Here is a 17,205-nt window from a genome sequence, read left to right on the forward strand (position 1 = left end):
TGAAATTTGTTGACCTTAATTTCAAAGTTCTTGTAAAGGTGGACCTTAAAGAGACATTAACATATGAATATTGACCGTGACAGTGAATAGACTCGGTAAGTACTAGTATCACCTTTTTTATGGTTAGTGAAAGCAGTTACTATCAAGAACTAGTAAAACCTCTTCCGCCAATTATCACCTACAGGTTAGGCTGCTATTTTCTGCTGTTGGACAAGATCAACTACAATATCATTGGATTGTCTCCCCCTTCCAGAATCCGGAGATACACGATAATGCTCAGGTCCTTGTCATGGACAAATAATGAGATTGATTACACAACGGTTCACTCCCCGATACAGAATTTTTTTTATTTTTTAAAAAGAAGGGTATCATCGGCATTCTCTTTCTTCGCATGCCTCGCTCAGCTACTGGTGGCAGATATGATGAGCAAGTATCTATGTTGCACATAAAGCCCGAGAAAGGGATTTGACATTAACATTTATCGGAATTTTTTTTTCTTTTGTAAAAAATTCTTATTTCGACTATTTATAATTACTCATGACTATTTTTATTTTTAATTATTTAAATATATATTTTTCCTAAACATTGTAATTATCAATATAAAATTATTTTATGAAAAATATTTAAAAGATTAAAGTTTGCTTTAACAATAAAAAATTTATTCAAAATACATGCTTATAAATATTTTATATTTTTTCATTGCACGCATATCGTATGTGCATTGAGCACTAGTTGCAATAATGGTGAGAGACGCTGCACAAAGAAGAGGATTTGAAGATACCATACTAAATAATGCTCCACTAAAAGTAAAAATACCAAAGCAAGTGGCCTAGCCGAAATGCAAATGGCCCCCTAACTCTACGTCCATGGACCGCGCGCCAATTGAATGGTGACTCGAAATTTTTTTTTTTTTTTTTTTTTTTGTAAATTCGCTTCGTCTTGTTTCGGTTGACAGCTATCACAATATCCGTTACTCAATCAACTAAACTCCAATCTCACGCAATATCAGTTTTACATTTATGACAAATTAATTAAAATGGAAGTGCATAATTTTGCTGCCTGCGAAAAGTCTAGCCTTTTGATTCTGAAATGAGACACAGGTCGCCAACCTAATTTTAAATATGAATCTATAGATGGGACCCAAGTCCAATTTGGTGAGGACTAGCGTCCAACCCCGTTCTACTGGCACGGATTAAGGAAATAATTGGAAAAATTAGATTTTCTATATACTTAATACATGTAAATCATACTCGATTACCGCCCACGGATAAAGGAAATAATTGGAAAAGTAGTTTCCTTTCTATTTAACGAAGTTGAATTGAGAACATTTTGGAGACATTTTAGTTGTCACCAAGCTAAGGAAATATATTTTTCTAATTTTAACCTAGGCAAGAAAATACTTAGCAAAAAAAAAAAGAAGAAATAATTATGTTTTCGGAAGTATATATGTTTCTATATGTTGATGCATGAATTCATCCAAACAATATGTATATCGCTTTGCTAAAAGATAATAAACCATTAACTACTTAAACTAACTACACATGCCATTAAATAACAGTTTGATCGCTTTTTTGTTTTTTTGTTTTAAAAATTTTGATGAAATGACTAGATAGATAGTTCTCAACAATGCCATTTTCTTGGTCAGTGTGAGAGAGTAAATTATGTTTTGCCAGGAAAGAAGAAAATAGCTGTTAATTCTAGACAAATTGTCCATTTCTAAGTTTAATCCATCAATCAATGGGGAGTTAACACTAATTTATATTTTGTCGAAAAATATAGAGATGTTACTCTACATAAATCATCCATTTCTAAGTTTAATCCATCAATCAAGGGGAAATTAGGAGGGCGAAACAATGGAAACTGGAGAAAAAATATCGACCGAATCACAATAAAATCTTTGACGTTTTTAGGAAAGAAAATTACGGGTAAATATTAAGGAAGGTGGAACCTTATATAATAATAGGATGGGATGCCAAAGCATTGAAGCTAGCCCTTAATTCACCAAAATCCCACCAAAAGACAAAAAAAAAAATGGCGAAAATGAACAACATGATGATGAAGAAGAAGACGACCCAAGGTCGAAAAAAAATCGAGATCAAGAAGATAGACAACTTGAGCAACAGGAAAGTAGCCTTCTCCAAGCGAAGAGTCAGTCTCTTCAAGAAAGCAAGTGAACTTTGCGTCTTGACCGGGGCAGAAGTTGCCATCATCGTTCATTCTTTGGGCAAGCGCGTCTTTGCCTTTGGTCACCCCAACATTGACGCTGTTATTAACCGCTATACCACGGGATCGGCATCATCATCATCATCATCATCATCATCCTCGTCATCCGTTGCTGATCCGAATACCCTGTTGGGTGCTCATGAGATTCAACAACACAACCGACACTATGCTAAAGTGTCCAAAAAATTAGAAGTCGAGAGAAAAAGAAAGGAATTGATTGAAGGTTCGAAGTTAGAGAACGGCGGGAGTTTTTGGTGGGATGACCCAATTGAGCATATGGGTTTGGAGGAGCTTCAACAGTATAAAGCTTCATTGGAAGAGTTGAAGAAAAAGCTGTTGATGAGAGCCGATGACTTGATGCTGTTGATAAATTCTTCTTCTTCTTCAACTAATTTGGGCTTTAATAATAGCGGTGATATCAATCCCGGCGTGACTGCAGTTGGTTGTGATGATATGTTCTTCAATCAGACGACGACTGAATACTGCAACAACTCCATCGTTCCTTATGGTTCTGATGACTTCGGAAATTCTCTGCAGGTTTGAAGATCTGTGGTTGGCGAAGTCAGTAGGATTCTATAATAAGTTTAATATATGCATGGCTTTTAGCAGTTTTCTTTTTAGCGTTTAGTTTATGGATGGTTTTTCACAGTGTTGTTAGTGTTCGTTCCTTATGAATTACTATAGATTAGGCTCTTGCAGTGTTTTATTTTATTATGTTGACTGATGTCTCTTTTTTTATTTTTGTCTTTCAGTGATTTTTAAGTAAGAGTATTCTTTATATATTTATATATATGTGTGTGTGCGAGCCAATCTTAAATAATTGATATTAGTGTTAAAAAGCACAATCAATGTGTGTGCAATTTAGAAATCATTATTATTTTTTATGAATTTGTAAATTTTATTTTTTCATTAATAAATTTTATAAGAACTTTTCATTAACAAACTTCAATCTATAATTAATTTTTTCTTCAATTAAAAATAGATAATTTGGTAATTGCAATATTTAGAGTGATTATGTTGGTAAATGTGATCACGTGAGTTAGGGTAAAAAATTAATTTTCTAAGAATAAAATTGAAAGTTCGAAAAAAAATTGTAGAAAATATTTACACTGGCTGTCAATGCCCTCTTCTTATATATTGTATAGAAAAAGACACGATCACAGTCCGTAATGTTACGGACGCTTTTTCACCGCAAGATTACATGTGCGTTGATGCGTTTCCAGTTTGTCCAATAACTAAGGCCTTGTTTGCAAGCAAGTTTTGGCTAAGTTTATTTGTTGCAAGTTTTTTAAAAACAGTTATAATAACTTCAAAAAATTTTCAAAAATTTTAAATTATATTCTTCAAAATATCCAAAAAATTACTTCAAAATATCCAAAAATTTATACACTTCAAAAAAAAATTTTACAACTTCTACAGTAAGTTACAATAAAATTTTAGACAAATAACCAAAAAACTTATTTACCAAATAGGGCCTAAGTAGATTTAAAGGAAAAAAAATCAAAAAGTAGTTTTGACAAAAAAAAGGGTAGATTTAAAGAAAATCACATAATTCCCCCGAGATCCCAACATCCCTTCAGCATCCATCCTCTCGTCCCTCCGACGTAAAGCCCTACTGATTAAACCACAAAGTTCATCCAAATCTTAATTAGGAGCCAATCCGGTGAGTGTGTTTGGATTACACATTATTTTCACATTTTTTACACGCACTGACTTGCTTACATTATTAACACATTTTCAACTACTTTTTTTATCTTACATACATCACATCAAAAGAGTGCTACAGTATTTTTTCACAAATTTATTTCAAATAATTTACTATCCAAGCACACTCACTATTCTTGAAGTCGTACTCTTTCAAAATTGAATCAGCAATTAAGCAAGTCAATCCAGCACGAGGGTTGGAAGGAAGAACGGGAGTTTTATGTGCAATGATTACACTCAAACTAGGCAGGAAGAAAAGTATATATCATCTATTATTCTATATTATGCAAAGTACATGTGTTTCTTCGTAAAAGTCTGATTATAGAATTTAGCCCCTCTTCATTATTATAAGCTGACTTTAGCTCCTCTCAAATATTATAAGTTGTGATGATCAGTTCTTAGGGCATCCACAGCGCGGGTGTAATGGCCCTCCATTACACCGCTCCATGACACGGTCTCTCATTGGAGTCGTGTCATTGAGATTGTGATGATCAGTTCTTAGGGCATCCACAGCGCGGGTGTAATGGCCCTCCATTACACCGCTCCATGACACGGTCTCCCATTGGAGTCGTGTCATGGAGATTACACGCATCATGGATATGATGCGTGTAATTTATTAGAAGGTGGGACCCATGATTAAATGTAAAATAATTCTAGCCACCAATTTTAGCTTCAACGGTAAGTTTGCCAGCACACAACACATTTTAGCTTTCCAACGGTTAGATTTTAGTCTTCTATATAAACACACAACACTTTGGGAACGATTCGAAGGCAATGACAATGAAAACTAGTATTCATTTTGTTATTATTTGTATTTTATTTGATTTAAATTATGTAATATTATGTTATGGAGTTCAACTAATTATATTCCGAATTATTAATTAAGTATGGGTTATTATGATATCTTCGCATTTGAGGCATCAAATATTTGTTTAATTTCCTGCATAATTATTTTTGAAAAAAAAACAATATATTATTTTTGAAAGATAGAAAAGATATATTATTCAAACTTAAAAATTAATAATATCATTTTTAGAAAATAAAAAATTCAAAATGTAAAAAATTTAATGAAAGTTAGTACTTTATTTTTTAAAAATAACAAAATTATTTTTAAAAATTACTTTATTTATTTATGGGATATGAGTTATGCATTATTAAAATAAATATTTGATTTAATTGTGGATCCATGTTATTACACCTTATGGAGTGTAATCCATTGTGAGTGAAAGTGTAATAAAAGAGGAGAAAGTGGAATGCTGACGTAGCATGTGGATTACACTCCACAAGGTGTAATAGTATTGTGGATGCTCTTAAGTTAAAATGGGAATCATAACACTTTTGTTGACTACTGAATGGAAATTTAAATTGGAATTTAAGAATAGGAGATGATATTGTAGTGAGAGATAAAAAGAGAGGGGCGAGGGGCGAAAATGAAAAGAGAGGTTAGGTATTGGGATGGGTAGTGGGAGGATCTGGTCTGCGATTAATATAATTGTAATGCTTTTTCAATGCTGCCCGGCTATTTGCTGTCAAATTAGTAAGGCCATGGGCAATTCTACACCGGCAAGTTGTTTTGGAGAAACTCAAGTCCTCAAGCCCAACATGTCGGCCCAAAATAGGTCCACGAGACGTTTAATGACAATTGGACGTCCCTTTCAGGGTTGCATGCTGAGCCCAATGTAGAAAGCCCTCTTCCGTGTGTGGTCCATGAACTGACGCCCCCAACAGGAACGGTGGTCCAGTCATAAATTCCTTGTTTTTCTCTGTCTTTTTTGTCTTTTCAAATTTATTAATGAATTCTGTCCAGAATACATCTTGGTCCCGGTGGTCATCATCATACATTACCAGCAACTACAATCTGTTGTCTTGAGAAGCAGGCTCAGCGCAGACAAGCAGAGGCCAGGTCAAATAAGGGATCCTACATTCGGCAACAAATTGGAGTATTTACATCCGCTTGGTTTTGCTGAAAAATATGGTATACTGTACTATTGGGCAGACATACGTGTCAAAATGTGTGACTCGAACGAATTTGAATTAGTTAAAATGACGTTGAGTAGATTGAATTGAGTACACGTGGTATATTGATAGTGGTTGTCTAATGGACCGTCCGACCTGCCACCTGTACTAATTGGCAATCTTCCAAACCTTAGTTTTAACTAATTATGAAATTTGTTGACCTTAATTTCAAAGTTCTTGTAAAGGTGGACCTTAAAGAGACATTAACATATGAATATTGACCGTGACAGTGAATAGACTCGGTAAGTACTAGTATCACCTTTTTTATGGTTAGTGAAAGCAGTTACTATCAAGAACTAGTAAAACCTCTTCCGCCAATTATCACCTACAGGTTAGGCTGCTATTTTCTGCTGTTGGACAAGATCAACTACAATATCATTGGATTGTCTCCCCCTTCCAGAATCCGGAGATACACGATAATGCTCAGGTCCTTGTCATGGACAAATAATGAGATTGATTACACAACGGTTCACTCCCCGATACAGAATTTTTTTTTTTTTTTTAAAAAGAAGGGTATCATCGGCATTCTCTTTCTTCGCATGCCTCGCTCAGCTACTGGTGGCAGATATGATGAGCAAGTATCTATGTTGCACATAAAGCCCGGGAAAGGGATTTGAAATTAACATTTATCGGAATTTTTTTTTCTTTTGTAAAAAATTCTTATTTCGACTATTTATAATTACTCATGACTATTTTTATTTTTAATTATTTAAATATATATTTTTCCTAAACATTGTAATTATCAATATAAAATTATTTTATGAAAAATATTTAAAAGATTAAAGTTTGCTTTAACAATAAAAAAATTTATTCAAAATACATGGTTATAAATATTTTATATTTTTTCATTGCACGCATATCGTATGTGCATTGAGCACTAGTTGCAATAATGGTGAGAGACGCTGCACAAAGAAGAGGATTTGAAGATACCATACTAAATAATGCTCCACTAAAAGTAAAAATACCAAAGCAAGTGGCCTAGCCGAAATGCAAATGGCCCCCTAACTCTACGTCCATGGGCCGCGCGCCAGTTGAATGGTGACTCCAAATTTTTTTTTTTTTTGTAAATTTGCTTCGTCTTGTTTCGGTTGACAGCTATCACAATATCCGTTACTCAATCAACTAAACTCCAGTCTCACGCAATATCAGTTTTACATTTATGACAAATTAATTAAAATGGAAGTGCATAATTTTGCTGCCTGCGAAAAGTCTAGCCTTTTGATTCTGAAAAGAGATACAGGTCGCCAACCTAATTTTAAATATGAATCTATAGATGGGACCCAAGTCCAATTTGGTGAGGACTAGCGTCCAACCCCGTTCTACTGGCACGGATTAAGGAAATAATTGGAAAAATTAGATTTTCTATATACTTAATACATGTAAATCATACTCGATTACCGCCCACGGATTAAGGAAATAATTGGAAAAGTAGTTTCCTTTTTATTGATCTATTTAACGAAGTTGAATTGAGAACATTTTGGAGACATTTTAGTTGTCACCAAGCTAAGGAAATATATTTTTCTAATTTTAACCTAGGCAAGAAAATACTTAGCAAAAAAAAAAAAGAAGAAATAATTATGTTTTCGGAAGTATATATGTTTCTATATGTTGATGCATGAATTCATCCAAACAATATGTATATCGCTTTGCTAAAAGATAATAAACCATTAACTACTTAAACTAACTACACATGCCATTAAATAACAGTTTGATCGTTTTTTTGTTTTTTTGTTTTAAAAATTTTGATGAAATGACTAGATAGATAGTTCTCAACAATGCCATTTTCTTGGTCAGTGTGAGAGAGTAAATTAAGTTTTGCCAGGAAAGAAGAAAATAGCTGTTAATTCTGGACAAATTGTCCATTTCTAAGTTTAATCCATCAATCAATGAGGAGTTAACACTAATTTATATTTTGTCGAAAAATATAGAGATGTTACTCTACATAAATCATCCATTTCTAAGTTTAATCCATCAATCAAGGGGAAATTAGGAGGGCGAAACAATGGAAACTGGAGAAAAAATATCGACCGAATCACAATAAAATCTTTGACGTTTTTAGGAAAGAAAATTACGGGTAAATATTAAGGAAGGTGGAACCTTATATAATAATAGGATGGGATGCCAAAGCATTGAAGCTAGCCCTTAATTCACCAAAATCCCACCAAAAGACAAAAAAAAAAAAAGGCGAAAATGAACAACATGATGATGAAGAAGAAGACGACCCAAGGTCGAAAAAAAATCGAGATCAAGAAGATAGACAACTTGAGCAACAGGCAAGTAGCCTTCTCCAAGCGAAGAGTCGGTCTCTTCAAGAAAGCAAGTGAACTTTGCGTCTTGACCGGGGCAGAAGTTGCCATCATCGTTCATTCTTTGGGCAAGCGCGTCTTTGCCTTTGGTCACCCCAGCATTGACGCTGTTATTAACCGCTATACCACGGGATCGGCATCATCATCATCATCATCATCATCATCCTCGTCATCCGTTGCTGATCCGAATACCCCGTTGGGTGCTCATGAGATTCAACAACACAACCGACACTATGCTAAAGTGTCCAAAGAATTAGAGTCGAGAGAAAAAGAAAGGAATTGATTGAAGGTTCGAAGTTAGAGAACGGCGGGAGTTTTTGGTGGGATGACCCAATTGAGCATATGGGTTTGGAGGAGCTTCAACAGTATAAAGCTTCATTGGAAGAGTTGAAGAAAAAGCTGTTGATGAGAGCCGATGACTTGATGCTGTTGATAAATTCTTCTTCTTCTTCAACTAATTTGGGCTTTAATAATAGCGGTGATATCAATCCCGGAGTGACTGCAGTTGGTTGTGATGATATGTTCTTCAATCAGACAACGACTGAATACTGCAACAACTCCATCGTTCCTTATGGTTCTGATGACTTCGGAAATTCTCTGCAGGTTTGAAGATCTGTGGTTGGCGAAGTCAGGAGGATTCTATAATAAGTTTAATATATGCATGGCTTTCAGCAGTTTTCTTTTTAGTGTTTAGTTTATGGATGGTTTTTCACAGTGTTGTTAGTGTTCGTTCTTTATGAATTACTATAGATTAGGCTCTTGCAGTGTTTTATTTTATTATGTTGACTGATGTCTCTTTTTTTATTTTTGTCTTTCAGTGATTTTTAAGTAAGAGTATTCTTTATATATTTATATATATGTGTGTGTGCGAGCCAATCTTAAATAATTGATATTAGTGTTAAAAAGCACACTCAATGTGTGTGCAATTTAGAAATCATTATTATTTTTTATGAATTTGTAAATTTTATTTTTTCATTAATAAATTTTATAAGAACTTTTCATTAACAAACTTCAATCTATAATTAATTTTTTCTTCAATTAAAAATAGATAATTTGGTAATTGCAATATTTAGAGTGATTATGTTGGTAAATGTGATCACGTGACTTAGGGTAAAAAATTAATTTTCTAAGAATAAAATTGAAAGTTCGAAAAAAAATTGTAGAAAATATTTACACTGGCTGTCAATGCCCTCTTCTTATATATTGTATAGAAAAAGACACGATCACAGTCCGTAATGTTACGGACGCTTTTCCACCGCAAGATCACATGTGCGTTGATGAGTTTCCAGTTTGTCGAACAACTAAGGCCTTGTTTCGCAGGCAAGTTTTGGCTAAGTTTATTTGTTGTAAGATTTTTAAAAATAGTTATAATAACTTTAAAAAGTTTTCAAAAATTTTAAATTACATTCTTCAAAATATCCAAAAATTTATACCCTCTAAAAAAATTTTTATAACTTCTACAGTAAGTTACAATAAAACTTTAGACAAATACCCAAAAAACTTACTTACCAAATAAGGCCTAAGTAGATTTAAAGGAAAAAAAAATCACAGAGTAGTTTTGACAAAAAAAAAAGGTAGATTTAAGGAAAATCACATAATTCCCCCGAGATACCAACATCCCTTCAGCATCCATCCTGTCACCCCTCCGACATAAAGCCCGACCGATTAAACCACAAAGTTCATCCAAATCTTAATTAGAAGCCAATCTGGTGAGTGTGTCTGGATTATACATTATTATTTTCACCTTATTTACACGCACCGACTTGCTTGAATTATCAACACATTTTCAATCACTTTTTTTTTATCTTACATACGTCGCATCAAAAAAGTACTACAGTATTTTTTCACAAATTTATTTCAAATAATTTACTATCCAAGCACACTCATTATTCTTGAAGTCGTACTCTTTCAAAATTGAATCAGCAATTAAGCAAATCAATCCAGCGCGAGGGTTGGAAGGAAGAACGGGAGTTTTATGTGCAATGATTACACTCAAACTAGGCAGGAAGAAAAGTATATATCATCTATTATTCTATATTATGCAAAGTACATGTGTTTCTTCGTAAAAGTCTGATTATAGAATTTAGCTCCTCTCAAATATTATAAGTTGTGATGATCAGTTCTTAAGTTAAAATGGGAATCATAATACTTTTCTTGACTACTGAATGGAAATTTAAATTGGAATTTAAGAATAGGAGATGATATTGTAGTGAGAGATAAAAAGAGATGAGTGAGGGGCGAAAATGAAAAGAGCGGTTAGGTGCTTTTTCAATGCTGCCCGGCCATTTGCTGTCAAATTAGTAAGGCCATGGGCAATTCTACTCCGGCAAGTTGGTTGGAGAAAGTCCAGTCCTCAAGCCCAACATGTCGGCCCAGACGTTTAATTACAGTTGGACGCCCCTTTCAGGGTTGCGTGCTGAGCCCAATGTAGAAAGCCCTCTTCCGTTTGTGGTCCATGAACTGACGCCCCCAACAGGAACGGTGGTCCAGTCATAAATTCCTTGTTTTTCTCTGTCTTTTTTGTCTTTTCAAATTTATTAATGAATTCTGTCCAGAATACATCTTGGTCCCGGTGGTCATCATCATACATTACCAGCAACTACAATCTGTTGTCTTGAGAAACAGGCTCAGCGCAGACAAGCAGAGGCCAGGTCAAATAAGGGATCCTACATTCGGCAACAAATTGGAGTATTTACATCCGCTTGGTTTTGCTGAAAAATATGGTATACTGTACTATTGGGCAGACAGACGTGTCAAAATGTGTGACTCGAACGAATTTGAATTAGTTAAAATGACGTTGAGTAGATTGAATTGAGTACACGTGGTATATTGATAGTGGTTGTCTAATGGACCGTCCAACCTGCCACCTGTACTAATTGGCAATCTTCCAAACCTTAGTTTTAACTAATTATGAAATTTGTTGACCTTAATTTCAAAGTTCTTGTAAAGGTGGACCTTAAAGAGACATTAACATATGAATATTGACCGTGACAGTGAATAGACTCGGTAAGTACTAGTATCACCTTTTTTATGGTTAGTGAAAGCAGTTACTATCAAGAACTAGTAAAACCTCATCCGCCAATTATCACCTACAGGTTAGGCTGCTATTTTTTGCTGTTGGACAAGATCAACTACAATATCATTGGATTGTCTCCCCCTTCCAGAATCCGGAGATACACGATAATGCTCAGGTCCTTGTCATGGACAAATAATGAGATTGATTACACAACGGTTCACTCCCCGATACAGAATTTTTTTTTTTTTTTAAAAAGAAGGGTATCATCGGCATTCTCTTTCTTCGCATGCCTCGCTCAGCTACTGGTGGCAGATATGATGAGCAAGTATCTATGTTGCACATAAAGCCCGAGAAAGGGATTTGAAATTAACATTTATCGGAATTTTTTTTTCTTTTGTAAAAAATTCTTATTTCGACTATTTATAATTACTCATGACTATTTTTATTTTTAATTATTTAAATATATATTTTTCCTAAACATTGTAATTATCAATATAAAATTATTTTATGAAAAATATTTAAAAGATTAAAGTTTGCTTTAACAATAAAAAATTTATTCAAAATACATGATTATAAATATTTTATATTTTTTCATTGCACGCATATCGTATGTGCATTGAGCACTAGTTGCAATAATGGTGAGAGACGCTGCACAAAGAAGAGGATTTGAAGATACCATACTAAATAATGCTCCACTAAAAGTAAAAATACCAAAGCAAGTGGCCTAGCCGAAATGCAAATGGCCCCCTAACTCTACGTCCATGGGCCGCGCGCCAGTTGAATGGTGACTCCAAATTTTTTTTTTTTTTTTGTAAATTTGCTTCGTCTTGTTTCGGTTGACAGCTATCACAATATCCGTTACTCAATCAACTAAACTCCAGTCTCACGCAATATCAGTTTTACATTTATGACAAATTAATTAAAATGGAAGTGCATAATTTTGCTGCCTGCGAAAAGTCTAGCCTTTTGATTCTGAAATGAGATACAGGTCGCCAACCTAATTTTAAATATGAATCTATAGATGGGACCCAAGTCCAATTTGGTGAGGACTAGCGTCCAACCCCGTTCTACTGGCACGGATTAAGGAAATAATTGGAAAAATTAGATTTTCTATATACTTAATACATGTAAATCATACTCGATTACCGCCCACGGATTAAGGAAATAATTGGAAAAGTAGTTTCCTTTCTATTTAACGAAGTTGAATTGAGAACATTTTGGAGACATTTTAGTTGTCACCAAGCTAAGGAAATATATTTTTCTAATTTTAACCTAGGCAAGAAAATACTTAGCAAAAAAAAAAAGAAGAAATAATTATGTTTTCGGAAGTATATATGTTTCTATATGTTGATGCATGAATTCATCCAAACAATATGTATATCGCTTTGCTAAAAGATAATAAACCATTAACTACTTAAACTAACTACACATGCCATTAAATAACAGTTTGATCGTTTTTTTGTTTTTTTGTTTTAAAAATTTTGATGAAATGACTAGATAGATAGTTCTCAACAATGCCATTTTCTTGGTCAGTGTGAGAGAGTAAATTATGTTTTGCCAGGAAAGAAGAAAATAGCTGTTAATTCTAGACAAATTGTCCATTTCTAAGTTTAATCCATCAATCAATGAGGAGTTAACACTAATTTATATTTTGTCGAAAAATATAGAGATGTTACTCTACATAAATCATCCATTTCTAAGTTTAATCCATCAATCAAGGGGAAATTAGGAGGGCGAAACAATGGAAACTGGAGAAAAAATATCGACCGAATCACAATAAAATCTTTGACGTTTTTAGGAAAGAAAATTACGGGTAAATATTAAGGAAGGTGGAACCTTATATAATAATAGGATGGGATGCCAAAGCATTGAAGCTAGCCCTTAATTCACCAAAATCCCACCAAAAGACAAAAAAAAAAAAAGGCGAAAATGAACAACATGATGATGAAGAAGAAGACGACCCAAGGTCGAAAAAAAATCGAGATCAAGAAGATAGACAACTTGAGCAACAGGCAAGTAGCCTTCTCCAAGCGAAGAGTCGGTCTCTTCAAGAAAGCAAGTGAACTTTGCGTCTTGACCGGGGCAGAAGTTGCCATCATCGTTCATTCTTTGGGCAAGCGCGTCTTTGCCTTTGGTCACCCCAGCATTGACGCTGTTATTAACCGCTATACCACGGGATCGGCATCATCATCATCATCATCATCATCATCCTCGTCATCCGTTGCTGATCCGAATACCCCGTTGGGTGCTCATGAGATTCAACAACACAACCGACACTATGCTAAAGTGTCCAAAGAATTAGAGTCGAGAGAAAAAGAAAGGAATTGATTGAAGGTTCGAAGTTAGAGAACGGCGGGAGTTTTTGGTGGGATGACCCAATTGAGCATATGGGTTTGGAGGAGCTTCAACAGTATAAAGCTTCATTGGAAGAGTTGAAGAAAAAGCTGTTGATGAGAGCCGATGACTTGATGCTGTTGATAAATTCTTCTTCTTCTTCAACTAATTTGGGCTTTAATAATAGCGGTGATATCAATCCCGGCGTGACTGCAGTTGGTTGTGATGATATGTTCTTCAATCAGACGACGACTGAATACTGCAACAACTCCATCGTTCCTTATGGTTCTGATGACTTCGGAAATTCTCTGCAGGTTTGAAGATCTGTGGTTGGCGAAGTCAGTAGGATTCTATAATAAGTTTAATATATGCATGGCTTTCAGCAGTTTTCTTTTTAGCGTTTAGTTTATGGATGGTTTTTCACAGTGTTGTTAGTGTTCGTTCCTTATGAATTACTATAGATTAGGCTCTTGCAGTGTTTTATTTTATTATGTTGACTGATGTCTCTTTTTTTATTTTTGTCTTTCAGTGATTTTTAAGTAAGAGTATTCTTTATATATTTATATATATGTGTGTGTGCGAGCCAATCTTAAATAATTGATATTAGTGTTAAAAAGCACAATCAATGTGTGTGCAATTTAGAAATCATTATTATTTTTTATGAATTTGTAAATTTTATTTTTTCATTAATAAATTTTATAAGAACTTTTCATTAACAAACTTCAATCTATAATTAATTTTTTCTTCAATTAAAAATAGATAATTTGGTAATTGCAATATTTAGAGTGATTATGTTGGTAAATGTGATCACGTGAGTTAGGGTAAAAAATTAATTTTCTAAGAATAAAATTGAAAGTTCGAAAAAAAATTGTAGAAAATATTTACACTGGCTGTCAATGCCCTCTTCTTATATATTGTATAGAAAAAGACACGATCACAGTCCGTAATGTTACGGACGCTTTTTCACCGCAAGATTACATGTGCGTTGATGCGTTTCCAGTTTGTCCAATAACTAAGGCCTTGTTTGCAAGCAAGTTTTGGCTAAGTTTATTTGTTGCAAGTTTTTTAAAAACAGTTATAATAACTTCAAAAAATTTTCAAAAATTTTAAATTATATTCTTCAAAATATCCAAAAAATTACTTCAAAATATCCAAAAATTTATACACTTCAAAAAAAAATTTTACAACTTCTACAGTAAGTTACAATAAAATTTTAGACAAATAACCAAAAAACTTATTTACCAAATAGGGCCTAAGTAGATTTAAAGGAAAAAAAATCAAAAAGTAGTTTTGACAAAAAAAAGGGTAGATTTAAAGAAAATCACATAATTCCCCCGAGATCCCAACATCCCTTCAGCATCCATCCTCTCGTCCCTCCGACGTAAAGCCCTACTGATTAAACCACAAAGTTCATCCAAATCTTAATTAGGAGCCAATCCGGTGAGTGTGTTTGGATTACACATTATTTTCACATTTTTTACACGCACTGACTTGCTTACATTATTAACACATTTTCAACTACTTTTTTTATCTTACATACATCACATCAAAAGAGTGCTACAGTATTTTTTCACAAATTTATTTCAAATAATTTACTATCCAAGCACACTCACTATTCTTGAAGTCGTACTCTTTCAAAATTGAATCAGCAATTAAGCAAGTCAATCCAGCACGAGGGTTGGAAGGAAGAACGGGAGTTTTATGTGCAATGATTACACTCAAACTAGGCAGGAAGAAAAGTATATATCATCTATTATTCTATATTATGCAAAGTACATGTGTTTCTTCGTAAAAGTCTGATTATAGAATTTAGCCCCTCTTCATTATTATAAGCTGACTTTAGCTCCTCTCAAATATTATAAGTTGTGATGATCAGTTCTTAGGGCATCCACAGCGCGGGTGTAATGGCCCTCCATTACACCGCTCCATGACACGGTCTCTCATTGGAGTCGTGTCATTGAGATTGTGATGATCAGTTCTTAGGGCATCCACAGCGCGGGTGTAATGGCCCTCCATTACACCGCTCCATGACACGGTCTCCCATTGGAGTCGTGTCATGGAGATTACACGCATCATGGATATGATGCGTGTAATTTATTAGAAGGTGGGACCCATGATTAAATGTAAAATAATTCTAGCCACCAATTTTAGCTTCAACGGTAAGTTTGCCAGCACACAACACATTTTAGCTTTCCAACGGTTAGATTTTAGTCTTCTATATAAACACACAACACTTTGGGAACGATTCGAAGGCAATGACAATGAAAACTAGTATTCATTTTGTTATTATTTGTATTTTATTTGATTTAAATTATGTAATATTATGTTATGGAGTTCAACTAATTATATTCCGAATTATTAATTAAGTATGGGTTATTATGATATCTTCGCATTTGAGGCATCAAATATTTGTTTAATTTCCTGCATAATTATTTTTGAAAAAAAAACAATATATTATTTTTGAAAGATAGAAAAGATATATTATTCAAACTTAAAAATTAATAATATCATTTTTAGAAAATAAAAAATTCAAAATGTAAAAAATTTAATGAAAGTTAGTACTTTATTTTTTAAAAATAACAAAATTATTTTTAAAAATTACTTTATTTATTTATGGGATATGAGTTATGCATTATTAAAATAAATATTTGATTTAATTGTGGATCCATGTTATTACACCTTATGGAGTGTAATCCATTGTGAGTGAAAGTGTAATAAAAGAGGAGAAAGTGGAATGCTGACGTAGCATGTGGATTACACTCCACAAGGTGTAATAGTATTGTGGATGCTCTTAAGTTAAAATGGGAATCATAACACTTTTGTTGACTACTGAATGGAAATTTAAATTGGAATTTAAGAATAGGAGATGATATTGTAGTGAGAGATAAAAAGAGAGGGGCGAGGGGCGAAAATGAAAAGAGAGGTTAGGTATTGGGATGGGTAGTGGGAGGATCTGGTCTGCGATTAATATAATTGTAATGCTTTTTCAATGCTGCCCGGCTATTTGCTGTCAAATTAGTAAGGCCATGGGCAATTCTACACCGGCAAGTTGTTTTGGAGAAACTCAAGTCCTCAAGCCCAACATGTCGGCCCAAAATAGGTCCACGAGACGTTTAATGACAATTGGACGTCCCTTTCAGGGTTGCATGCTGAGCCCAATGTAGAAAGCCCTCTTCCGTGTGTGGTCCATGAACTGACGCCCCCAACAGGAACGGTGGTCCAGTCATAAATTCCTTGTTTTTCTCTGTCTTTTTTGTCTTTTCAAATTTATTAATGAATTCTGTCCAGAATACATCTTGGTCCCGGTGGTCATCATCATACATTACCAGCAACTACAATCTGTTGTCTTGAGAAGCAGGCTCAGCGCAGACAAGCAGAGGCCAGGTCAAATAAGGGATCCTACATTCGGCAACAAATTGGAGTATTTACATCCGCTTGGTTTTGCTGAAAAATATGGTATACTGTACTATTGGGCAGACATACGTGTCAAAATGTGTGACTCGAACGAATTTGAATTAGTTAAAATGACGTTGAGTAGATTGAATTGAGTACACGTGGTATATTGATAGTGGTTGTCTAATGGACCGTCCGACCTGCCACCTGTAC

The 17,205-nt window shown here is 34.2% G+C and overlaps 1 protein-coding gene and 2 pseudogenes across 1 annotated transcript; all 3 read left to right on the forward strand.

Annotated features, from left to right (window-relative positions):
* The first annotated feature begins 2,031 nt into the window (after positions 1-2,031).
* Positions 2,032-2,766, forward strand: LOC113721951 (agamous-like MADS-box protein AGL62). Its single transcript, XM_027245619.1, has one exon. It carries the CDS (start codon positions 2,032-2,034, stop codon positions 2,764-2,766), a length of 735 nt encoding a protein of 244 aa, XP_027101420.1.
* A 5,372-nt stretch (positions 2,767-8,138) lies between these two features.
* LOC140035540 (agamous-like MADS-box protein AGL62) lies at positions 8,139-8,858 on the forward strand (annotated as a pseudogene).
* Positions 8,859-13,199: 4,341 nt separating this feature from the next.
* Positions 13,200-13,919, forward strand: LOC140035861 (agamous-like MADS-box protein AGL62; annotated as a pseudogene).
* The last annotated feature ends 3,286 nt before the right edge of the window (positions 13,920-17,205 follow it).

Source organism: Coffea arabica, chromosome 2c (assembly GCF_036785885.1).
Source record: "Coffea arabica cultivar ET-39 chromosome 2c, Coffea Arabica ET-39 HiFi, whole genome shotgun sequence".
NCBI lineage: Eukaryota > Viridiplantae > Streptophyta > Magnoliopsida > Gentianales > Rubiaceae > Coffea > Coffea arabica.

What these genes read in the sequence shown, in the direction of transcription:
- LOC113721951 (XM_027245619.1), top strand. Translation starts at nt 2,032, where the DNA reads ATGGCGAAAATGAACAACATGATGATGAAGAAGAAGACGACCCAAGGT.